Here is a 25,745-nt window from a genome sequence, read left to right as displayed (position 1 = left end):
GATCCCTTTCAATGCCATTAGCTAACTTTCTGGGTCCCTTACTCATCAGTAGAGCTGTTTGTTGATCTGCTTTCTGTCCACCCTAGTGTTGGTGCAGAGGTCCCTAGATAAGTTGTACCTGCTGTACCCTCCAGGACCTCAGTCCAGAAGGGGACGTAGACTGCACTGTGTAACCAGTGCTAGGGTTCATGGGAGCTAATGGGCCATAGGGACCAAAAGTGGGGACATGTCTAAGGTTCAGGTCAATGGGAAGCCTGTGTGGCTGACATATTGAGCTGGGTTAGAGCAGACTAACTTTGAGCTAGACAAAGAGTGAGTTCCATGGAGGTCTTCCCCCTGTGAGGCTGGAACACAAGGCAGGCAAGGCTCACAGCCTGTTAAGAATACTCCTTCTCAAGGAGACCCAAGGACATTCAGGGATTAGGCCTCCCAGCATCTGTGCAGAGAACTGTCAGCTCAGAGCTGCTCAAAAGTAGAGATGCCAGCTACTGGTGATGTCATCACCCTTGTCATTCCTCCCACCCAGGAAGGTCTGGTGGTCCAGTGGGTAGAGCAGAACAGCCCCTGCCAGGCTGCCCACACCCCCCATCCTGCCCCTAACATACCTGTTCTGCAGGGAGGATGGCGGAGGAGGTGGTCACAGGAGGACAAAGAATGAGAGCAGAAAAATCATTTGAAGAATACCTTCCTATTCTTTCTTCCTCAGAGAGATGGGCAGAAACAGGGGACCTTTTGCTGAGAATTCATTTCAACATTAATTCAGTGTCCAACTTTCCCTAGACAACCCCTTCTCTCTAATGCCCAATCTATCCCCTCACCTTCCCATTTCTCAGCTAAGCTGGGGTGTCAGGCTGTCTTAGGGTGTTGGAGCTCAGGCTAAGCTAGTGGGGTTTGTCCGTAAGCCTCGGCATTGTACACGGGAAGAGGGGACACACCTGGATCCAGGGAGACGCAGTGCGGGCTTTTTGGGGGTGGAGGAAGGGGAGGGGGTCTGTATGGAGCAGGAACTCCTCTAGATTGGTTTACATAGCAGGTGTCACAGTTTGGGAACACAAGGAAAAGGGGATCCAAAGCCAGCCCCAGAATTCCAGGTCGCCAGAGTAGCGGGCCCACTTGCTCCCCATCGCAGCCAGCCGGTCTCAGAAATCTCTCTCAGAACCAGCCTAGGAGAGGCGCGTGCCGGGATCGAGCGTTTGGGTCTCGGGTCCGTGGCTGCCGCAGGAACATTTCCTCGAAGTCTTACCTCAAAGGGCCGGATCCCACCCGTACGCCCTGCGCGTGCCTCCTGGAGTTTCCCCCACGCCCTCCTTGCCCGGCCACGCAAGGCTTTACAGGGGAAAGACTGGCGCGGGATTCGCCCCCCGCCCGTGTCACGGGAAAACCCTGGGAGCCGCCCCGACGCAGCGCATTTCCCGGAAACCCCCTCTCCAGGCAGGTTGCGGGAAGGCAGGGGCTCCGAATCCAGACCACCCGCACGCCTCCCTCCACCGCACAGAGGGTCGGAGACCCGGCCACGGAGCAAACTCGCCATGGAACGGCGAGCCCGGAGCTTTGAGAAGGAGAGATTGGGAAACCCCGCCCCTCCAGTCTTGGGATGGGGAATTCGCAGCCAAAGCCGGAGCCCCAGACTTGAGGCGCGCTCCCAGCCTTTAGCCAGGGAAAGAGATTCGAGGGCGCAGGATTAAGGACGCCTCTCACCCTGGCCCCTACAGTCTGGCAAGGGTCCAACCCTCGTCCTGCGCCGGCCCGCCCCCACCCTCCTCTCGGCCCTCCCCCGGCCCGTGAGCCGCTGCCCCTTTAAGAAGCCCAGGTAGGCAGGCCCGGCTGCGGGAGCCGCTCCTATGGCAACTCGCGAGCTGCGGCGGCTTCATGAATATTCCGGGGCGCGGGAGCCCGAGCGCTGCCGGAGGGCTCTCCGGGGGAGGCGGCCGCTGATGTAAGCCCGGCGGGCCGCTGGGCTCCGTTCAGCTGCGGCGGGAGCCCCGGGACCAGCCGGCCAGGGTTGGCCAGTGGGGGCGAGGCGAGCTCGCGGGTGGCCGGCCACAAAGCCGAGGCAGCGCGACCGACGGACAGCCCGCCGGCCCGCGGGACGCACGGCCGGGAGACGCGCGGGCCGTGCGCTCTGCGCTCCGGAGCAGTTCCCAGACCGCCGCGGCCGCAGCGCCGCTTCTGCCCGCGCCCATTGTTCCCCGCGGGGGCGGGGCGCCTGGAGCCGGGCCGCGCGCCGCGCCCCTGAACGCGGGAGGGAGGGAGTGCGGGGTCCCCGCGCCCAGCCCGGGGCGGGAGGAGGTGCAGCGCTGCGAGCCCGGGGACCCGGAGCCGGACTGGGAGCATCCCCGCAGCGCGCAGGCTGCTAAGCATGGGCGACTGAGGCGGCCCCACGCCAGCTGCAAAGGACTCGTCCCCACGGGCGGACTGACCGGCGGGTGGACCTGGAGCGGGTGCGCGGCGCCGCGCTCCTGTTCCTGGCCCGGCCCGGGTCCCTGGCGCCATGGACAAGCTGCCGCCGTCCATGCGCAAGCGGCTCTATAGCCTCCCGCAGCAGGTGGGGGCCAAGGCGTGGATCATGGACGAGGAAGAGGACGCCGAGGAGGATGGGGCCGGGGGCCGCCAAGACCCCAGCCGCAGGAGCATCCGGCTGCGGCCGCTGCCCTCGCCCTCGCCCTCAGTGGCGGCGGGCAGCACGGAGTCCCGGGGCGCGGCCCTCGGGGCGGCGGATAGTGAGGGGCCGGCCCGCAGCGCGGCCAAGTCCAGCACAAACGGCGACTGCAGGCGCTTCCGCGGGAGCCTGGCCTCGCTGGGCAGCCGGGGCGGCGGCGGCGGCGGCGGTGCGGGAAGCAGCAGCAGTCACGGGCACCTGCATGACTCCGCGGAGGAGCGGAGGCTCATCGCCGAGGGCGACGCGTCCCCCGCCGAGGACAGGACGCCCCCAGGCCTGGCGGTCGATTCCGAACTCCCCGGCGCTTCCGCGCAGCCCACAGCCTCGCCGCCGCCTCCCCAGAAGCCGCCGCAGCCGGCCTCCGCCTCCTGCGAGCAGCCCTCCGCGGACACCGCTATCAAAGTAGAGGGAGGCGCGGCCGCCGGCGACCAGATCCTCCCCGAGGCCGAGGTGCGCCTGGGTCAGGCCGGCTTTATGCAGCGCCAGTTCGGGGCCATGCTCCAACCTGGGGTCAACAAATTCTCCCTGAGGATGTTCGGCAGCCAGAAAGCTGTGGAGCGCGAGCAGGAGAGGGTTAAATCGGCTGGGTTTTGGATTATCCACCCCTACAGCGACTTCAGGTAAGGGGCGCAGGCGATGATCCCCTGAGTGCTCTGCACGGTCCGTCGGTCGCAGGCATGCTTCCTCTCCTGGCCCTGCCTCCCAACCGGAGTTAACTTTCCTTCCTTGCGCTGGGAGCTCCAAGAGAAGTGGGGATCCTGTAGGCTCAGAGACACCCCCAGCCCTCCTCTCGCCACCGAGTTGTGAACTTTCCTCTGTTTAGACGCTGGTCTTACTGGGTCTGGGCCACCTTGGCCCACCAGGCTGAAAAGGTGCTTAGAGCCTGGCCTAGCCCTAACTGCAGCCAGGATAGGGCTCTGCCACCGTAAGCCACACATTCCACCTCCTTCAAGGCTGCAGAGTCAGAGTGGCCATCGTAGAGGCAGCTCCAGGTCGTTCTGGCTGCAGAGAGAGCAGGACCGTGAAGGGAGACAGACCTCTTTAGCAGCCAGGCCAGCTCCTTGGGTGCTGACCGCAGGCATTATCTGGCTTTTGGTGCCCTGGCAAGCTGCAGCAGCCAGGCCCCTGGAGGACTGAGGTCACTGGGGCCTCAGGCCTACGATGAAAGCCCTTTGTAACCACCTTAACCCTGGACCAAGTGCCTCATTCTGAACAGGCACCCTGGGCAGATGGCATCCAGACCAGCAGGGCAGCATGACCTTGCTCATAGTGGTCAGTGAAGATGCCTGGTGTTCTGACTGATGACAGATGTCCTGTGACCCCAGCTTGTGCAGCACCCCATCCCCACCCCCAGAAACCCATACTCCAGCAGCTGATAGGTCTCTTACAGTCAGTCGTAGATCCCAAACAAAAGATGTGACTGTCAGTTAGGGAGAGGGACCCTGCCTCCTCTACCACCTGAGTCGCATGTTGCAGAACAGCAGATACCACTGGGGGCTTGTGGGCAAATCTGTGCAAAAGAGAGATTACCCCTGGGACTGGGATCAGGGATGCCCTTACTTTAGTCAAGGTCCTGAGGTCCCCCAGTGCCCCTCTGGACTTTTCTGACACATAAGGTTGAGACCAAGGTCTGGGAAGCATTCGTCTTTTTGAGCTGGCTTTAATTCTCTCATTCTCTCGCTCTCTCTTTCTCCCTGCCCGCTATTTATCTCCCTTCTTTGCTTACTCTGCTTGCCTGCCTATATAAATGAGCATTTTGCCAACCCAGAGCCCTCTTTGCAAACTCCAGGGAAGCTGGGTTTGTAATGAGAGCAAAGTCATTTTCCATCCAATGAGAGATTTTTCACGCTGTGAAGAACCAGTCAGACAACACTCCATAGCTTAAAATAGGTGGTGAACAGGGTCCCCCCATTTTTCTTTTGAGAGGCTACCCTTTCTAACCCTAATCTAGGATTCCCCTTCCCAGAGGATAAAGGAAACCAGAGGGCAGGCTAAACTGAGCCATAGTCATCAAATTGTGTGCGCACACGTGGGACCCTTCCATGAGGAGCCATTGCTGGGTTCCCAGTGCCAGGTTCTTAAAGAGTGGACTCCCCTCTGGCCAGTACTGGGGCCTGAGGATTCCAGGCTGAACTAGGGAGGAAGGGCAGAAGCCATGTCTCTCTTTCCCCTGGAGATGGGTGTCCTGGGCTTCTCCTCTCTTTGAATGCCTCAGTGGTGGTGACAGATAAGCTATCCCAGTACCAATACTTGAGACTATTAGAGGGCCCTGCTCTCCCTTGCTCAGCTCTCTGCTGTCTGTTGTCAGAAGGCCTCTGTTCAGGGGTCTCATCACCAAGCTAGTTTCCTGGAGTGCGGGGGGCAGGGCTATAAAGGGCCAACCCCAGGCATGCCTACAAGCAGTGATTGAGGACCTTCTGGACACTGGGTCCTACCCTCCTAGTTTCCCTTACTTGGATAGCAAAGAGTTGGTACTGGGTTAACTTCATTAAATGGGATTCCCTATCCACCTTCCTGAGCTTAATTCTGTTCCTCCTGGTCTGTCTGTCTGCACCCCCTGCTGCAGTCTCTAACTAACTGCAGGTTGGGCAGGGTGGTGAGGACAGGAGAGGGGGATGCAGCAGATTTGTTAAATGGGTTACCAGAAAAGGGCAGCCAGGGCTTTGGGTTTGTGCAATAAGCACTAGGGACTGGTGGCTACAGGCTACATCTTCTTGGACAGCCTTGAACTGTCTGGAGCTGGGTGGGTTGTAAGGAAAGAAATCCAAGAAAGACCATCTGAGAGAGCATTTGGAGGGGCAGTGATCAAGCCTCTGCTGCCTCTGGGCGGAAACAGTTAGTCTTATCCTTAGAAGGTCAAAGAGGCAAAGGCCCAGGTAAGTCTCCTAAGCTTAGAAAACCCAGCACTCAACCCTACCTAGCCCCCACCTCCTCTAGCACCCCCAAGCCTTGTTCCCCAGCGTTTTAGCCACTGGCCTTGGGCTTCTATACAGAGCCCATCCCTGCTGCCCACCTTAGGCTTCACAAGAGCTTCTGCAAGCATTGCTCAGGCCAGTTGAGGATTTATTCATCATTTTGACGGGCAGGAAGCATTGATCCAGCAGAATTGGTTTAATAAAAAATTGCCAGCAAACCATGATAGATTGAGTTTGCGGTTTGGAGTTCAGGGCTGGCTGTGATGGGCTGCTTCTGGCATCTCCTGTTCCTGGGGAGAGAAAGGCTGGGTGCCTTTTCCAGGTCTGGAGTGGGCTGCACTCTGAGGGACTAGCATAACCTGGGCAATGGCTAATGACAAGGCTTCTCTGAGCTGTCCCTTTCTCCGATACTGTGCCCTGGACACCCCCATTGGCTTCTCCAGGCTCCACAGCCTGTCTGGGCTCCCCTCCCCTCCAACTCCCCATTTGCCTTTTGAAACTCTCATTTATGGTCAGGACATGGCAGCCCCTTGGGGGGTTGCTCCCTGGGCTCCTGCCCAAGGCTAACTGGGCTCTTGGGTCCTGGGTATGTCCTTCCTTCCACAACCATGTCCTAGAGAACCTAGAACCAAAAAAAAAAAAAAAAACCCAAAAAACAAAACATAGTATCTGAATTATCCTATTTTACCCAGAGGAGAAAACAGGAGTGGGAACCCCCGAGTGCAGATGTAGCTGGTTTTGTTCCCAGAAGCTGGTCAGGCTCAGGCAGTCTGCCTGGGCGTATGCATCTAGATGTCTGTCTGAGCGGGTGTCTTGGGGCTGTGTGGGTGGATGTGGGGGCTGGCAGGGAAGTCCTGTGTGGGACGTCAGTTCTGGAACTATTGCATGCCCCCAAAGCTAGCTCAGCCTTGAGAATGGAGGCAGGCAAAGCATGGCCTTTCTCATCTCCCTGCCCCTGCCCTCTCTTTGTCCGAGCCTCCTGAAGGAGAGAAAAGGAAGGGAAGGGAGGGCCTTAAAGTGTCCTTTCCTTGGGACAGAAACAGCTGGGCTCTAAAATCATGGAAACTGGGCCAGTGGCCTTGTGGGTCCCGTGGGTGGCCTGAGCTCATTTCCTGCTGCTGGTCACTAGCACCCTGTCACCGCCATTACTCACTCCCCATCACCTCCTGAGCCATGTCTGCTATGGGGTTCTGCTTGGGTAATGAGCCTACTTTCAGCCTCAGTTTTCCTGTCTAGAAAATGGGATTCCTGTCACCTATGGCCATGTCACACACAAATTAGTACAGCCGTGGTCACCTTGCAGAGGTGAGAAGCTGCAGCAGGCTGTGTGAACACACCTCCCCTGCTGCGTTCACTCCCTCCTTCCCTCGGTCCTGGGCAAGTCATATGGGCCTCTATCCTTGGCTCAGCCCAGGGGTTCTGAACATGCTGAGGGTCAGAAACCTTGCTGAGAACCTGCTGGGAACTATAGAGTCTCTATCCAGAAATATAGATGTCCAGACTCAAGTAGTCGGCACTCAATTTCTGGTGTCTGTGGCCCACTAAGTTGAGGGCCATCTGGAGGCTTGAGGTTGTGAACCCCACTCTAGGCCATCCCAGAAGAGAGGCTGGGCCTGGCAGGAGGCAGGCACTTGCCTCCCAGAGCCAGCTTTTTCTCAGGCTGGAGGGTGTCACTCTGCAATCTGGGGCTTGGGCCTCCCAAGGAGATGGTGAAGGGAAAGAAGGCAGCAACCTGGCTCTGGTCTGGGAGTTCTGAGGTCCCTTCTTGGGTGGGCCTTCCTGGGGACCATTGCCTTGGAATGTTGTTACACCTGAGCATGGAAAGCCAGGCTGGAAGGAGCTGCAGGTTCCATGGGCACTGGAGGGGGAAGGGTGCCTTTTTGTAGAGGGGAATTCCAAGGTGAGCTCCCTGGGTGGTTCTTTCAGCTGGCACATTGGCTAGCAGGGTTCTCTAGGGATGAGATGGGCCCCACCTGACAAGGTAGGGGCTGCTATGGCTCAGGGCTCAGGTGCTCCCATGATGCTGGGTATGCAGAAACCTGACAGAGGCAGAGTGCCAGGACCCTCATACTGCCTGGGTAGAGAGGCCTGGGCTCCAGATTCTCCTTGTTGGAAGACTCTAATTTCTAGTCTGGAGGCTACACAATGACGCTGCCTTCTCCCCTGCCTGGCCATGCCCCATTTGTCCCCTTAGCTGCAAGGCTTTGAGGCTGTCAGGGAGCCTGGCTTGCATAGGAAGCTCCCAGCAGTGCTGGTCTGTCTGCCTGTCCTTCTGCCCTCTTCTCTGTTGTTTTAAGGCCCAGTGTCCCTGGGTCTTCCAGGACATACCCTCAGGCCCCTTTGGCCACCACCCGTCTCTCCCTCCCTGACCACCTTGTGGCATTTGGGTGGAGCTCTGTGTTTATTATAATGCAGCTTTGCATGCTGTAATGTCATCCAACTCACCCAAAGATCTTTGTAATATGCAGACTCCCATTCAGTAGTTCTGGGGTGAGGTCTGAGATACTTCTGATAAGTGCCCTAACAATGCTAACGCCGCTGGCACACAGACCAGGACTCTGCCTGGAGTATTGAGGTTATAGGCTTGTTCCCCCTTAGCGTGGGCACCCTAACTGAGCTCCCTTAGGGCAGAGCCTCTGTCTTTTCCTTTTGGCCTCAGAGCCCTTGGCCTTTGAACTGGGCTGAGCCAAGCCTCAGAGGTCTGCCTACAAACTTGGGGTGTTGCCTGCAAACTTGGGAGTGCTACCAGTAAACCTGGGGGTGCTGCCAAAAGCCTGGGGGTACTGCCTGCCAACTTGGGGATCCTGGACTCAAAGCCTGCTCTTCCCTCTTACATTGCTGCATGGACCCTGCTGGCCCTGGATGCTGGCCGTTAGTGGAGGGCTGTCCAGAGGACCCTCACTAATTGCTTATCCACCCTATCCCATCTGAAGGACAAGAGGGGGCAGCCCCCGCTGGGGGGGGAGGGGCAGGTGTTGTTAGAGCTCAGAGGTGACAGGGCAGGGGAGCCGGTGAGGTGGCTCTGGCAGTGTCCAGCTGGGAGGAGGACAGAGACCTCCAGTAACGGTGGCTGCCTTGGCACATTGAGTAGGGGCTTTGTCTAATCTTATATCTGTTCCCCCACCCCAGGCCAGGCCTAGCAGCCTCCCTGGTGGTCTGGGCTTGCCTGTCACTTCTCTCTGTCTCCTCCTACCCTGGAAGGCACTAGGCTCCATGAAGATGATGGGGCTGACAAGTGTCACTGCAGCCTGAGTGGCCCTTGTGCCTGCCGCAGGACTGGCCACCCTGGGGGAATTCACCCAGAGCAGAAGGTCCAGCCTGTAGTCCCTTAGGGGCTTGTCATATAACTGAGGAGGCAGCCGGCTCCAGCACATGCTCACTTGGCTCAAGGGCTCTTACAAAACTGCTGCTGCCAGTTGCTAATTAATAGAAGGGCTACTGCAGCAGCCAGACAGTCCTGTCTGTGCCTAGGGGATGCTGAAGAATTCATATTTCCCAGCCCGAGAGGGCCACAGGAGGGCAGGGGCATAGTGCTGGCTTTGGAGAGGATGCTCTTTGCCAGCCAGGCTTCTTTACTGAGAAAGCATTGCCAGGGCCCTGGAAGTCTGTAGTCCCAAGAGCTGGGAAGCTACTTGGAGACACTCTTTACCAATAGCAACCACCCAGAACTGAGGCAGGAGGCAGCACAGAGAGATGGTGAGCTTCCCGTCACCAAGGGCACGCAAGATAAGACCAAGCAGTACTTAGATCAGAGGTTGCCAAGCAGCGCCCTGTGGACCAGCACCCAGATGTATTTTGTTTGGCCAGCATAATGTGTCATAGCAAATTGTAGCCAATGTTTTAAAATAGAAGGATGTAACATAAAAATATGGCTTCTAGGCTTCTCTTGTAAACCTGGGAACTCTGGCAGCTCTGGCCCCACAGGGAGCTGGAGGAGACTAGAGGCTGCCTCCTTTACACTGGGTTTTGTTCTCCAGTTGCCCACAGTCTGTAGCAGTCCCTGAGGCCTCTGTCTTACCCCAGTGCCTTCATTCATACCATGTAGCTGCCTTCATTCATGTCATTTAGCTGCCTCACCCCCGTAGGCGTCTGAGTTTACAATCCTAGATTCAGATCAACAGAGACTAAAGCCAGGTGAGTTCACCACCAATAACCACCATTTATGAAGCATCTGCTGTGTGCCAGGCTAGGCGAGGGGATTTTTACATCTCCTGTTTCATTTACTCTGCACAGTGGCCCCCCCAAAATAGTTTTATTATCCCCAACTTACAAATAAGGATGGTGGAAAAAGAGAGAGAGAGAGATTTGCTCTAAATTATACAGCTGTGAAGTACCAGAATTAGAATTTGACCCTGGTCTCTGGAACTCTCAGCTCATACTTATCCCTTTTCTCTCTCCGTTTCTTCCCTCCTCCTCCTTTATATGTTAGCTTAAAAAAAATTAATTACACAGTAGTTCAAGAAAATATTCTCCTGAAAATTAAAACATTGAAGAGGAGGGTGACTAGCCTGGCAACATAGAAGACCCTGTCTTTGCCAGAAAAGGAAAAAAAGAAAAAGAAAAATTAGTTCCTACCTGGTGATAGAGGAGGGTGAGGCAGGAGGATTGCTTGGGCCCGAGAAACTGAAGTTACAGTGAGCTGTGATGTGCCATTGCACTCTAGCCTGGGCAACAGAGGGAATCCTTGTCTCCAATATATGAATAAATATAGTTTATTTTTATCCTTGTCTCCAATAAATAAATGAATAAAAATAAACACCAAACCCCAAAAACCTAACAACGAGGAGGAAATTTATCAGGCAAGCCACTGGCCTACAGCCTTTATTTTATAGATGAGGAGCAGTGAGGAGAAGCGACTGGCCCAAGGTCACAGAGTATGTCCATGTCAAAGGTGAAACCAGAGCCCAAGGGGGTTATGTAACGTCTGTCTCCACAGGTCTTCAAGCTTAAGGTCACCCCCCAGCTTCCCAGCTATGGGGTTTCCTAGAGAAAACTTTTCCTGAATTGTCTTGTTACTTGGAGCATTTTTGGTCACTCCAGCCCAACACCTGTCTTTCTGGGGCAATAGGTATTTTCAGGATTCCATCATAGTTTAGGTTTGTCCCATGAGAAGGGAAGGGTCTTTCCGTAGATGGAGAATCTGGTGGCTGAGACACACCATCCCAAGCCCAGCCTTGTGTCTTCCCTCGCTAGTCCTGCGTGGTGTGGAAATCTTTGGGGTTCTGGAACCACATCCAGAGGCCATTGATGTGCCCCTGTTCCTTGGTGGAGGTGATTAGGATTCAGGCAGGAAGGGGACAAGTGGCCAGTGTTATCTATGTTCAGTCCACCTGAGAAATAGTCACATCCTGTACTCATTACATCCTTTAGAGAAGTGAGGAAGTGCAGGTGGATTAGAGCTCTGACAAAGGTTGAGACTCAGCATGTAACCAAGAATAGGGCTCAATCTGAGACCCTGGTCTGGGCCCAGACTGTGACCAGGATCAGGGCTCAGTCTGTGACGAGGGTCAAGGCCCAACTTATAACCAAGATCAGCCCAGATCAGGGCTTAGTCTGTGACTAGGGTCAGGGCTCAGTCAGTGACCAAGGTAAGGGCTTGGTCTGGGGTCAGGAAATGGAGTCCTTAAATAAGGCCTTTGAACCGACCTCAGTGCCCTGCCTTTAAGAAGCCCTCCCTGCTCTCCTTAAGCTCTCTGAGCACCTACACCTCTTAGAATCTGAGCCAGCTGTCCCTGCCTCTCTCTGGGAGTTAAAGTACAAATTATAAATAAACAATGCCAGAGACACCAAATCTCACACGTGACCAATCCCCACCCCACTCTGCTCTCTCATTGTTTGGGGCTGGTGTTCCCAGCCCCAGGCGCCTCCAGGGCGGTTGCTCAGGGGGGAGGTGCACCAGTCTGATTGGGGCTGGTTCCACCCCATCGCACCCTGAGCTCTGGGCTACCACAATTCAGCAGAGCAAGCAGCAGGGCCTGCAGGTCTGATCACCCCAGCTGTGGGGGCCTGATAATTGACTGCTGATGATTTTGTGTCTGTCTAAGCATTTATCCATGTGGGTGGATATGTTGTCTGCGTGAACGGGGCTTTCAGAATTTAATACATAATGCAGCTGGCTAATATATTACCTCTGGGCTTGAGGAAAGACAAGCTGAGGGGGCCGTGCAACACAAGAAACTGTGGAGTCCATACCTATTGTGACGGCTAGGGGGTCACTCCCCTCCTGGCAAAGAAGAAAGGAGAATTTTAGCTTCTTTTAGGGTCCTGGTGCTGGTTTGGGGGAGACAGACAAGAAATAAACCAGTACGGTTGAGGATCAGGAAAGGCTTCCTAGAGGAAGTGAATCTGCACACATTCTTGGGGGTCAGTGTCCAGGAGCTTGGGATTGGGACTGGCAGGCACCGAGGGCTGGCAATCCAGAGCCTGCCTCTTTGAACCTGCACTCCTTGAGCTCTGCCCTTCACCCTTGGAGATTCTGAGCCCACTACCACCATCTGCCTGTGATCCTGCCTGAGTGTGTGTATGTACGAATGCACCCTGGTCCTTGCAGCTCAGGGGAGCTCCCCTGGGCCCTGGCCCTGGCTGCACAGACTTTGAGAAGACTCCCTTCTCCTGCGGTACAAGACTCAGAATGCAGGTGTTGCTGCTGCAATAATGTCACTGATCGCGTGGCCAGGAGCCCAGAAGTAATTACCCTGCAGTTCCCCCTCAGAGGCTGGAGCAGCCTCTATCAATGATTAATGTGAGTTTCCAGCCACTCAGTGCCAAAGCCAGACATGGGCTTCTCCCACCTACAGTTTGTCAGAGGATGTGAGGGCATTTGTTCTTTTCCCTAGTGACAAGAAAGACCCTAGATCCACAGGTCTCATCCATGCCATTAGTATCTTTAGAAGAAATGTGTTCCAGCAGGGGACGTTCTGCAGATGGGGCCTGACTCCATGTGCATGAGGGCAGGGCCACCCTGAAGCCGGGGTCTTCTCATCCTGTGCTTGCCCAGCGTGTAACTGCCCACTCCTCCCTCTCCAAATTTGTCCTCCTGTCTCTTGTTCTTTTTTTTTTTTTTTCAAGACCGAGTCTTTGTCCTCCTTGGTAGAGTGCTGTGGCGTCACAGCTCACAACAACCTCAGATTCTTGGGCTCAAGCAATTCTCTTGCCTCAGCCTTCCAAGTAGCTGGAACTATAGGCACCCGCCACAGCACCAGGGTATTTTTGGAGTCAGGGGTCTCACTCTGGCTTAGGCTGGTCTTGAATTTGTGAGCTCAGGCAATCCACCAGCCTCAGCCTCCTAGAGTGCTAGGATTACAGGTGTGCCCGGCCTATGCCTCCTGTTCTGCTGTGTGATCTCAGCAATTCCTTTCCAATGTCTTTCCATGTCCAATGTCAGGGCTCAGTGTGAGGCTGAGAAGAGAGCAAAGCTAATTGGCAAAATGGGTATTGAACCCTTAGTCCTGACCCCGTTAGCACAGATTGAGCTGGCAGGGCAGGGGCTGATGAGAGTCTCCCTCCCTCTTCCTGAGGACTCTGCCAGGTGTGATTCTGGAGTTCTGCAGCCCCTGTGGTCCTGGAACAGGTGGGGGATCCCTTAGGCACACTCTGATGCTGAGGCATTGCCAGCACTTGTACTGGGGAACCGGGCGCAGGGTCTCCCTGGCAGACTGGTGGAGTGTCTCCCTGGCATGCTGTGTCATAGTGGTGTGACCTGTTGAGGCCCTCCCTCCCTTTAGATCCCTGTGGAGCGGAGTTCAGGCTTTCTTTTCCTTGTTCCCTGGGCATCCTACCAGGGACTAACCAGCAGGAGCTTAAGGAAGAGGAATTGAAATGTCCTCCTGGAAAGGGCCCCAACATGTTGTCCCCTCCTAGAAACTCAGACCTGGCCTCAGAAGAGTTCAGAGCGTGAGGACCCATGGAGACTGCAGGTCACAATTGACAAGTGCAGTTGGAGAAGCCCTGTGAGACAGGCCAGAGGGTGGACCCAGCGCAAGAAGGAAATGGGAAAAGCTATTCATCCTGCCTCTGAGTATCATCCCTTTGGGTTGCTCTGTAGCTTCTGGGGACAGAATTAAAGGGACAAGCCTGTGAATCAGAGGCCTCTTGAAGACTTGTCTCTGTGGACTTAGCTGAGGCCTCACCTCGCCTCTTTGAGTTTTGCTTTTCCTCATCTGCAAATGGGACCAGAGAGGGAGCGGGTCTCCTAAAGTGCTGGCCGCCGCAGAGTCACCTGGGATTTTGTGCAATCACAGAGGCCTGGGCTCCCTGGGTGAGGACAGGCGGGCACATTTTGGGAAGTACCCATGTGATTCTGCTTCTGTCACTTTGGGAGCCAATGACCTGGGCGTCCCTAAGGCCCCCGCTGTGCTAGCAGTCTGCAGTTCTCCCAGTGTACTGCCTTTGTGCCAATCCTTCAGCAGCTCCCCAGAGCCTGGGGAAAAGCTTGACTTCACCAGCACCCCAGCCCATTGGTGACAGGCCTGCTCCTCCAGATTGTTAGGATTCTGGGGCTGGGCTGGACCTCATGGAACATGGCACTTGCTCAGCTTCCTTGTTAGACTATGTTTTCCTGGAGAGAAGGTGTCCCTAGGGAATCCTTATTGCTTGACTGGCCTTCAGCCCCATCTCAGCAAAAAGGGGTTGTTGGCCCCCACAGAGTCATTATTTAACTACCCTCTCTGGGGCAGCCCTCCCCAGAGGTTATGTGATCTGTCCAAGGCCCCACAGCAAAGCATGGCCCCCTCCTTAGCCTTTCCATGACCAGTGCTTCCTAGCCTTGGGAGGTTCTGACCCAAATCCATCCCCAAGGCCTGTGTTGCAACTCAAGCCTGTTTCTTCACACTGGAAGCTCCTTCCTGCAGGAGCAGGTGAGCTCTCCTACCTAATTTCCCCTGAGGGGGTGCTCCCATGCTATACCACAAGAGTATTCTATTTTTGTCCTGTTTTCCTAAGTGGTAGGACAGAAGACTCCTTGGGGAGTAGAGTTTGAGCCTTCTTTGATTCTTATAAACCAATCTGAGAAGTTTTCTAACTGCTAGTCCCCTCCCCAACTTTCTCCAGATAGTCTTATGAGTTGAGTGAAGCACAGAGAGGTTAAGTCATTGACCTGAGGGGACACAGTATCCTGGCAGCTTGGAGCATCGTGGAGCAGCTGTAGCCCTGCTACACATCTTGGGATGTGTGTGTACTTGCTAGGCATATACTAGCATGTCTCTGTGCGTGTACAAACTCAGGCTCTCCAGACCAGGTCTCAGCCTAGCAGAGAAGCAGTGGCTTGTCATTTGGAAGTGTCCCTTTTGCCCAGGCCTGTGCTCAGCTGTACCGTTGAAAAGATATAATCACAATCCCTTTCTCAAGGAACTCTCTTCCTCTACAACCTTTACAATGCCTCATGTCCTCCAGAAGAGCCCCAAGTTCTCAGGTTGGCCTTCAAGGTACACCCCATTTTCTCATCAGACAGGCATTGGGTTGGGGTATGGGGTGTCAGAGCACCCTTAGATATTTTAAATCTGGTCAGCTGCCCTTGGCTGCACTGCACTGCAGAGATCTACAGAATTCAGCATTGCCTTAGAGATTGCCTCGCACCATCCTGATTATACAAGTGGGGAAACTGAGGAAGAGAAAGTGAGAAGTGGAGACTTACTCCAGGTCACACAGCAAGTTAGAGACAGAGATGGGATTAGATCTCAGATCTCAGACCCCCTGTCCTGGATGCTTCTGCTGCTCAGCATGGGCCTCCCTCCTGTAACCCCTGGCCTCTCGCCACCATACTGTCCTCTGACTTGTGGGTCAGTGGCTTTAGTAGCCAGCAGATCATGCTATTCCTACTCAAGCCTGGCTAGACTGCCCCTCCAGCCATGCCCAGCCTGTGGAGTACACAGCCAGACAGGCCTTTTACTCCCCTCCCCTGGCTTATGGCCCCATCCATCATGGAGCTAGCCTAGCCCATTAGCTCCCATTTCGGGTGGCTCTGTCCGTCCTGCTGTCTGAGGCCTCCTTGAGTTGGGGCTAGTCCATTCCCCTCAAGGTCGGCCAGCTTTCAGGCCGGGACCTGCATCTTTGTGCATCGTCTGCATAAGACAATGATGGTGATGGCCAGCATGTACCAGGCATTTACACCTTATAGCATATGATAAATATTCTGTTTGATCCTCCCAGAATCCAAGAGGTAGGAGTTAATGCTTTCATTTTGCACATGAAGGAAACAGGCTTAGAGAGGTTATGTGATCTGTCCAAGGCCCCACAGCAAAGCATCTAACCATTACTCTGTCTGACATAGCCTGACTGCTCAGGGTAGTCTCTGGACCAGCAGCCTCAGCACCGCCTGGGAGCTTGCTAGGGAAGCAGATGTTGGGTCCTACCCCACACCCACTGAAGTCCACCTAGTCTGCAGCTGAGAAGGCTCCCCAGGTGTTCTGCATGCACATTCTAGTTGGAGAGGCACTGTGCTAAGTGTCTGAAGGATCCCGGGCAGGAGGCACAGGTTCAGTCAAGGCCAGCTTCTTCTCTGGAGAGTGGCTGAAACTCACTCGTGTGCAGAGAGGCCAGGCCCGCAGCTCAGACTGCTGCGCATTCCAGGAGCTGCCTTAGAAGAGGCAGTGGTGAAGGGTCATTTTGGGGCCTTGAAAAAACAAAACCAAACAAAGTTTCTTCCTCAAGTAATTGATAAGCATAGAAGAATTGCAAAATAAAGATACGGGCGGTGCCTGTGGCTCAGTGAGTAGGGCGCCGGCCCCATATACCAAGGGTGGTGGGTTTGAACCCGGCCCCAGCCAAACAACAACAAGAAAATAGCTGGGCGTTGTAGCGGGCACCTATAGTCCCATCTACTTGGGAGCTGAGACAAGAGAATCACCTAAGCCCAAGAACTGGAGGTTGCTGTGAGCTATAATGCCATGGCACTCTACCGAGGGTGACTAAATGAGACTTTGTCTCTAAAAAAAAAAAAAAAAGAAAGAGGGTGGCGCCTGTGGCTCAAGGAGTAGGGCGCCAGTCCCATATGCCAGAGGTGGTGGGTTCAAACCCAGCCCTGGCCAAAAACCACAAAAAAAAAAAAAAAAAAAAAAGAAAGAAAGAAAAATAAAGATATGCTAAAATCCAAACAACCCACCCCTAAATTAAACCCTAGGTGCCCTTGGCTAGAAATCTGACTATGTCTGAGGCAGCCCAAGGCAGCTAAGGGAGAGGCTACCTGGCAGCCCTGTGATTCTGAGTCAGAGATTTTGAGGTGGGTTAAAAATAGAGCCCTAGTGGCTAAGTGGGGGGTGAGAAGGAGAGAGCGATTCATCTAGAGTAGAGGGGAGGCCCTGGGGTCAGGGAGGGGAGGGGCTGAGTGGCCAGCCTGGCCAGCGCACAGGCAGGGAAGACTGCTGTGCATTGTAGGGCAGAACGCCACCACTGCTGCCGCCACCACCACCACCATCATTGCTGCTGTCACCGCTGCAGAGGGAGCCAGCTGCAACTCTGGCCATGTGGTGGGGTGTGACAATCAGGAGCCTGGAAAAGTCAGGGGCAGGCTTGAGGACTGGTGATTCTTTCAGACAGCTGTCATGTTTGGGCGTAAGGGAGGAAGGTGTATGTGTCACATGAATGTCATGGGCTGGCGCATGTGTGAAGTTAAGCTGTGCTCCTCTGCTTGTTACACCTGCCCTCCAAGTGGTCTCCCTCTCTCCGCCTTCACCACTGGCCTCCAAAAAGTCTTCTCCTGACCTCCCAGTCACCACACAGACTTTCCACACCTTGACTCTGGCCACCTAGGAATTCTGGGTGAGTGGGGTTATCTCTTCCAACATCAGGGAGAACCCTTCCCGGCACAGGGAATTGGTTGTTGTTTAAAGATAGGTTTATTTTTCTGATACAAAGGTAGTATTTGCCTGTTTGGAGAGAAAATGTCAAAAGGTGTAATGGAGAAAATCAAATGACCAGTAATCCCACCTCTTAGTAATAATCAATATTAATGACTTCCTGGGTTCCTTTTTAGCTTTATTTTTGGCAGTCTTTTTTCCCCTCTGGCAGCAGTCATTCATCCATCCATCCATCTAACAAGATATTTACTAAGAGACCCTCCCCACAACCACCCAGCTGTGTGTTCACATCTGGAGAAGGAAGAGGCATGTTCTGCTCTTGGGAGCCTCACAGCAGGGTGGGGAGATAAGAGTCCCCCTGGGCCTGTATGGGAATGTTGGGAGAGCAGTGGGCTGTCCCTTCCCTCCCCCCTGTCCCACCCCAGGGCCTCCTGGATCCCTTGCCGGGCCTATTTGGGAAGAAGGGAGAATCCTTAAAATCCCTGTAGAGGGATGAGTACTGATAACCCGGGGCATGGTTAGTTCTGCCACTCTGGCCTGCACAGCTCAGGCTGGAAACTCAGGCCTCGGGTGCAGGCTTCAGCCTCAGTGGCCCCCACCGGCCCTTTCCCACCCCACCCTGTCAGAGAGCCCAGCCTGAGTTTCTCCTGGCCAGTCCCTTGCTCCTCTGCCTTCTCCACTTCCAGCTTCTCCCCTCCTTCTCTGCCACCTTCCAGCCATGGGCTTCAGCATGTGCTGGTGGTTGTTGGGAATCTTGGAGTCTTGGGCGGTTGGATGTGACAAGTTCTTCTGATCATTTGAGGCTGTGGAACCTGGTGGGAAGCAGTCAGGGTATCAGAGGGCAGCCCATTTCATGCAGCTTCCACCGCTCAGCCTTTGGCTCCCAAGGCGTGCCTGGCTTGCATTTATCTGTCCACCCATGCACTCTTGCAGACGTTTCCACCCATTCACATATTTATTAGGACCTACCGTGGTCAGAGAGTAGGCAGCCACTCGCACAATGTCAGCACTGTGTGGTGAACATTCCACTAGATGCTGGGCACGGTGGCTCATGCCCGTAATCCCAGCACTCTGGGAGAACAACGCAGGTGGATTGCTTGAGCTCAGGAGTTCAAGACTAGTCTGAGCTAAAGCGAGGCCCCGTCTCTACTAAAAAGAGAAAAACCAGCCAGGTGTTATGGAAGGCATGTGCCTGTAGTCCCAGCTACTTGGGAGGCCGAGGCAGTTGGATTGCTTGAGCTCAGAAGTTCAAGACCAGCCTGGGAAAAAGCAAGCCCGCGTCTCCACTAAAAACAGAAAAACTAACTGGGGGTTGTGGCAGGCACCTATAATCCTAGCTACTTGGGAAGCTGAGGCAGGAGGATTGCTGAGTCTAAGAGTTTGAGGTTTCTATGAGCTGTGAAACCACGGCACTCTACCCAGGGTGACAGAGAGAGACTCTGTCTAAAAAAAAAAAAAAAAAATTACTACACTAGGGGAACCCCTACGGGGCAGGGGCAGGGTGGCTGACCAGATTTCTTCCAGTTCCTCCTTTGGATATGAAGGAGACTTCTAAGAAGTGACTGATGCCTCCTCTGAGCTGGGGCGATTGGGGGGCGTGAGTGTGGCAGCCAGGGCAGGGGCACTGAGAGCTGCTGAGTCTGGAGCACAGTGCAAGGGGCAGTGGGAAGAGTCCAGATCAGGAAGGGTCCTGAGGACAGCAGTGAGGAGCCTAGATTTTAGCTGGGAGGTGGTGGGGAGTACAGGAGGAACTTTGGACCTAGAAAATGTGGAAAGTGGATTGGAGAAATAATGCTGACTCCAGCCCTGGCCCTGAGCTGTGTGGGGTCCTGGGCCAGTCGGGAGCCCAGCTGGGAAGCTGCTGCTGCAGTCCAGCGATGGGACTCGCTGGGTCCAGCACGACTGAGTTTTGGGGGTAAGGGCGACACAGACTTCAGGTCCCCTAGGTCCTGCATTTTTATGTGTGGTAGCACCATTTTCTGGGAACTCAAGGGTTTGTGGAGCAAGCTGTTAAGTTACGTCTGAGTATGTTGAGAATGAGGTTCTCCTGGGACATCCAGGTGTAGATGTGTAGTCAGCAAGCAGAGCTCACGAGCGAGGTTTGGCTTACAAGCTGGCGGAGTAGTGAAGCCGTGGGACTTGGCGACGTCTCCCAGGAAGAGTGCAGGGAGAGGGAGAGATGAGGACGGGAAGGAACACGGGTACTGAAAGGCCAGGGTGAGGAAGGGGGGTCATCCAAGGGAGGGGACACCCAGCGGAGTGGGGTGTCTTGGAAGCCGGGGAGGAGACTGTCTGCAAGGCAGCATGATCTGCAGGGCCACAGGCTGCTGAGGGTCACAGAAGGAGTGGCCTGGAAGTGACCTTGGATTTAGTAGCTGGGTGCACACTGGGGATGCTGCTGAGGAGCTGGGTGAAGGAGGTAGGAGTGAGAGGTGGGGGTGGATGGTGACAGCTCCTCCACAAAGCCTGGTTCTCAGCAGAAAGACCTGAGATACAGTGGGGGTCCAGGGAGGAATTTTAAGTTTAAAGAGCATAAAAAGCTGATGGGAGAGGATCAGTAGAGAGCACACTGAAGAGAAAGGTGAGAGAGACAACCTGTCCTCTCCGGGTCAGCGTCCCTGGCGAGGGGAGTAGGGATCGAATTGAGGGGACCAGTGAAAAAGCCACCGCTTGCCTGGGGACTGGAAGGTGGGGAGGAGGGGTAGAGGTGAGGCAGGTGCCTACAAGGCAGGAGTCTGGTGCTGGCAGAACAAGGCAGGGGAGGGGCATTCTGGCAACTTCTTTTTTCTCTGTGAAGTAGAAGGTGGTGGTGCAGCTGAGACTGAGCGGGAAAGTGGTGGTTTCAGAACCTCCAGGAGGACATTCAAAATAGCTGCTGTGGAGAGTGGGCAGGGGGGCTTACTGCGGAAGGATGGGCAGGCAGAGGCAGGGCCTAGCCATGTGGAGGACCCTGAATCACCAGAGCTAAGGACTTTGGATTCGTAGTAGGACTGTGCTGAAGCTGTGGGACTCTCTTTGTGGCTTCCATGTCAACACGATAAGGGTTGATGGTGGCCCTGAGTCAGAGCTGTGATTCTGCGAAGGTGCCAGGAGGATGGGCAGGGGGTTAGGGTGTTGGTGTTGAGAGTGATGAGCTGGACCGTTTGTCTAGGGTGGGGGGTGTGGCTGGGAGTAGGCAGGAGGGCGCTGATGGGAGAATCAGAGGAGCCTGTAGGCGGGAGGCCCTGGAACACTGAAGAATAGGTCCGGCCCTGCTACATGAGCAGGAAGGGAGACTGGGCGTGAGAGAGGATTGCAGAGCAGAGCAGCTGGAGATGGTGACATGGCCCAGGGTGTGCTGTTGGAATGGACAGTGAGAGTGGGGTCATTGGAGTCAGAGCTTCAAGCTGCCGTGAGGCTGGGGCATTGTCTGGGTTGATGACATGGAGTGGAAGTCACCCAGGATGATGGCTGGATTTGGAGTGGAACGGGGGGTTGTGAACTAGGTGCCAACATAGCCTAGTTCCCTGAGGGCGACAGATGGATGCTGGGAGGTTGGCCAGCAGATGACAGGGTGCCCAAAGGATCTTGTAGACATTTCTACCACAGGCAGGGCGATGGCAGCAGTAGGGAGAGGGGAGGCTGCTGACTCACCCCCGACCTTGAGGAATGAGAGGTTTGGAAGTGTGGTGCCCTTGGAACACAGCTAAGGTTCACTTCAGCAGAGAGGCAGAGGGATCCAGCCGCGAGGAACTTAAGGGTGAAGGAAGAGAGGGCTTTGGGAGGGAGAGGAGTCGTGGGAGGAGGCACAGAGTTTGGGAGTGTGAAACACCACTGGCCTGACTTATTTTTCTATAGAACAGTTATAAAGTGGGCCACTGGAGTCAGGCTGTTTGGATCTGAATATTTGATCCACCATGTAGAGCAAATGTCTCAACTTCTTATACCTTAGTCTCCTCATCTGTAAAACAGGTACAATCAATGGTATCTACCTCTTAGGGTTTTTATGAGTATTAAATAACATAGTCCATATAAAGCACTCAGATTAGTGTCTGGCAAATAGTATGTGTCCAGCAAATGTCAACTGCCCTCCTCCTCTAATCTCTCTCTCTCTCTTTTTTTTAAGAGACAGAGTCTCACTTTATCGCCCTCAGTAGAGTGCTATGGCATCACAGCTCACAGCAACCTCCAGCTCTTGGGCTTAGGTGATTCTCTTGCCTCAGCTTTTCGAGTAGCTGGGACTTCAGGTGCCCACAACAACGCCCAGCTATTTTTTTGTTACAGTTTGGCCAGGCCGGGTTCAAACCCGCCACCCTCGGTATACGGGGCCGGTGCCCTCCCCGCTGAGCCACAGGCACCGCCCGCCTCCTCTATTCTCATTGTCTTCATTAACATCTTGGGCTGTATCGCTGGGCCTGGAAAGGCAAGGGATAGATTAGGAACAGAGGGAGAACCCCCCAGCTGCCATCCCTTTCTCAGACATGAAGATGCCTGCAGTCCTAGGTTTTATGATTTGCTTGGGGGGGGTTGGAAGGAGAGTCAGGTACCAGACAAAAGGGGCAGAGTGCGACATGCACTCACACAGAGGTACCAGCCCAAGGCAGGGGATGTGGTTAGGCAGACTTCCTGGAAGAGGAACCGGGATGTGGATAGAGATGGGGCCAGGGGTCCGGTGTCCAGTTGGCTACTGTGAAGAGGGTGATCGGAGGAGCGGGAAGGGGTGGCATTGTGCCAGAACAAGGAGCTAGAACTTTCTTCTGTAGTGCCAAAAGGATTCAAGTAAGGCGTAACATAACCACAATGTTTGCAAAGGTAACCCAGGGGCCATGTGAGTCAGAGGGAAAGAGGATGGAGGCTGGAAAGCAGGGAAGAGGAAGGAGTAAGGGTCCGAGTGAGGAGGAGCAGGGACAGATTCAGAAGCTGAGACTTGGTAGTTGGCTGGAGGTGCTGCAGGGGCAGGCAGGGATAAGAGGAAAACAGTGGGAGACCACTGCGAGGTTTGGAGACCAGGTAATTAAATACAGACCTGCCACTCAGTTTTGGAGAGGATGATGCTGTGTTTAGCTCTAGACTTGTTGGGTTTGGAAGACAGCAGGCCCTTCAGGTGGACACACCGTACAGTCAGGTGGAAGTGCAGATCTGGTGCGGGGAGTGGCGTCTGAGTAGGTAACAGATGGAGCGCTGGGTGTAATGCTCACCTGGGAGGGAGCATGCAGGTCCACCAGCTGCAGTCAGTACTTCAGGGACACAAAGGCGTCTGGGACAGGCCCCCTGCCCTCTGGGCACCCACAGCTTTTTAGGAGAGCTCAAACCAGGGCTCAGGCTGGGCTGAGGCTCCATTGATCAGAGGTTGGAGAGGCCCAGAAGAGAGAGTTCTTTAGATGAATCTTGAAAGATGGAAAAGATTTTAATGACAAACAATGACATTCTCCTTCCAGCTGAGAGGATTCCAGTGGATATCGTTTGCACCAAAATATTTGCAAGTGTGCAAAGTACACATGTGTGAAAATGGATGCATGTACAAGGACAAAACAGGTGCATAGACAAGAGCGTATTTACAAAGATGTATTCACGGTCCACATGTGTGCGTGAGTGTACATGTGTGTATTTGTGCACACACACGTATGTATGAGTGAATGTCTCAAAGGTAATGACGGACAAGAGGAGATCTATCTGGGACCTCCACTTCTCCTGCCTCCATGGTATCGCCCTTACTATCTCTTCGGCCTCCAAGGAAAGAGAAGGCCCTTGGTCTAGTCCTTGAATCTCTGAGTTCAGGGTCAAGATTTCCTGTCTTGAGGTCTCTCAGCTCCCTTTTCCTCTAAGACCAAACCATGAGATGTTTGACATACAGCCATCCCCACTCCTTCTTACACATGGTACCACCCCTCTAATGTCAGCCTGCAGGCTGCCTCTTCCTGCCTAGAGGCCACCTGCCTGCCTGGGTTGGTCCAGGTAGGAAGTAAGGTCCAAGACTGACAGCAGACAGGCCTGCGATCCTGCGGCCAAGCCTGGGCTCGACCTCCAGATCCCATTTGGTGTCTTGCTGGCCAGGATGCTGGTCATCTTGGAGAGCACTGGGATGGAGGAGGATCTTTTAGTTGTGGAGTGACCAAGGCCCCTAATCCAGGCATATGCTAGCCCCAGCTTGTCTGAGTCTGCTGTCCATTGCTTCTTTGCCACCAGAGATCATGGGACACAAAACCTGGATTGATTATGAGATTATTCATGAATGATTCTAGAAGCAGTGGAGCACTAGGGAACATGAACATTATTGTTCCTTCCTTTGTGGGTAAGCCTTAATTTTCCCTTCTAGTTGGTCATGGGTGTAACCATGACCAACTGACTGCTAGTAACTGGGGTGCTCTCAGCACCTTGGAGGTAGGCTACTTCCCCCACTCAGAGAGGACCTCATAAGGTCCTGGCATCAGGAGGATGGGTTCCCTCAAATCTCTGCAGTCCTCTCTTTCCCTATTTGTCTCTGGGCAGGGGCCAGCCCTATAGTGGTAGGCTGCCTCTCCACTGTCATGCAAGGGTCACAGAAAGGCTTGTTTGCCTCCCACATCCTACCAGGCTACCCCAAACCCCAGCAGCTCAGGCACAGGAGTCCCAAAGACCTCTCTGCATCTGTGTCTGGTCCTCACTAGCTGCGTGGTCTTAGGCAGATACTTCTCTGTGAGTCTTAGTGTCATCATCCAGCAAAATACAGACAACAGCAGCCACAGTGCTGGTGTGAGGATTAAATGAAGTAGTGGATGGAGAGCACAAAGTGAGTGCTCGAGACACGTGAAGTGTTAGGGGGCTTTTCAGTGTTAGAGGCTTTTCAGTTACCAGGGGTCTTTAAGGAATCGTGTGAGATGCTTCTGACTGGCAGCACTGGGGATGAAAGGAGCTAGGGGGAGGCTGTTGCCAACTTTCCCTGGCTAGACCAGCGGAACAGAGCTGGCAGGCGTGCCGGGTGCTGTCCGTGGTGCTGAACATCAGTTTTGGCTCTGGCAGGTCCAGGCTTCTTCCAGAGATCTGTGCAACCATCTGGCAAAGAGTAAGGAAGGGTAGTCCATGAGGCCAAGGGCAGCTCCCCAAGCCCAGCTCCTTTCACTTCCTCCAGAAATACCTGGTCATACCCTTTTAGGCTTCCAGGACCCCACCTTTTCAGATGCCTGGCTCATGTGGGCTGGCTCTTACATCATTGACCAGCTTGTCTTCTCTCCAGGCCTTGTCCTCTGGCTGGACCATGCACTTCCTGAGGCCAGGGCATCTATACACGAGGCAAATAGGTTGTGTCATCTGGCTGGTTAGGGGACCAGTGCCTTATGCTACTGGCTCTCCTGTGTCCATTATAGGTTCCTTTCCAATCCTGCTCCCAGGAAATGCTTTGCTTTGGCTCTTCTCTGGGAGACTTACTCTCTCTTACCTCTTTCCTACAGATTTGTTGATTTGAATCATTTACTCATTTCATAACATAGATGGGTGGTCAGAGCACTTTATAGATACCAATTTATTTCTTCCTCATAACAATCCTACTAGTTAGGTACGGTGGTTATCCCCATTACCAGATGAGAAAACAGGCATGGAGTAGTTGAACGACTTGGTAGTAAATGTCGGAGTGAGAGCCAGACCCCAGCTGGCTGGTTCCAGGGCCTGTGCTGGGTCCACTCTAGCATGCTGCCTGTTGACCCGCTCTGCAGTGTTCTGAGACAGTGGTTTGTAGGGAAGCAAACACTAGTATTGAAATACTAGAGTATTTTAGCATTTCAGAATACTAGAGTATTACAGAATAGAGAAGCTCTAGTATTCTGACCCCAGCCCCAGATCAGGCACCAGAAAAAATCCCTGAGCTTCTGGAAACTTAAGATTAAAACGATTAGGCAGAATGCAAGGAAATGGGTGTTTTTGCCTTCTATAATTTGGTTTTATGAAGACCACTAAATGCAAACATTCTCTTGTTAATTACTGTCTTGAATTTGGTATGTAATTGAAGGAACTAGAGCTGGGGAGAGTGTAGAAACCCGCTGGAGTGGCAGGCCTGCCCGAGTCAGCATTCTCAACTGCCTTGTGCCTGTTCTGTTAAATTTAGAAAATCCTCCAGCCTGGGTGTATTATTAGCTTTATGTATAGAGGGCCACATGGCTCTCAGTGGCCTCTGTATATATAGGTTTTTAAAAATTTGTTTTGTTTTAAAAGATTAAATGGAAAGGCACGGCAGCAGTGCACACACAGGGATGTTTGCACAGTAGATGGGTGGATGGGACACCTGTATGTGGCATCTACTGAGTGTCCGCAGCTGTCTTTGAGTGACATGCTTGAAACTGGGTAGAGTGTGCACATCTCAAGAGTACCCCTAGATGCCAAGACTGCTCTCCTGGGGCCCATAACTCATTAGTGGATGTGCTGTGTGCT

General features: G+C 54.0%; 1 protein-coding gene across 1 annotated transcript in view; it reads left to right on the top strand.

Annotated features, from left to right (window-relative positions):
- Window positions 1-1,519: 1,519 nt before the first annotated feature.
- HCN4 (hyperpolarization activated cyclic nucleotide gated potassium channel 4) overlaps window positions 1,520-25,745 on the top strand; it is a 48,321-nt gene continuing 24,095 nt past the window's right edge. The window contains exon 1 of the mRNA XM_053594378.1: window positions 1,520-3,279. Coding sequence (XP_053450353.1) covers window positions 2,492-3,279 — 788 coding nt within the window. The 5' untranslated portion in view covers window positions 1,520-2,491. The remainder of the gene's footprint in view (window positions 3,280-25,745) is intronic.

The sequence above is a fragment of the Nycticebus coucang genome, chromosome 6 (genome assembly GCF_027406575.1).
Source record: "Nycticebus coucang isolate mNycCou1 chromosome 6, mNycCou1.pri, whole genome shotgun sequence".
NCBI lineage: Eukaryota > Metazoa > Chordata > Mammalia > Primates > Lorisidae > Nycticebus > Nycticebus coucang.
Note: the sequence above shows the minus strand (reverse complement) of the source record. Positions and strands in the feature narration are given on the sequence as shown.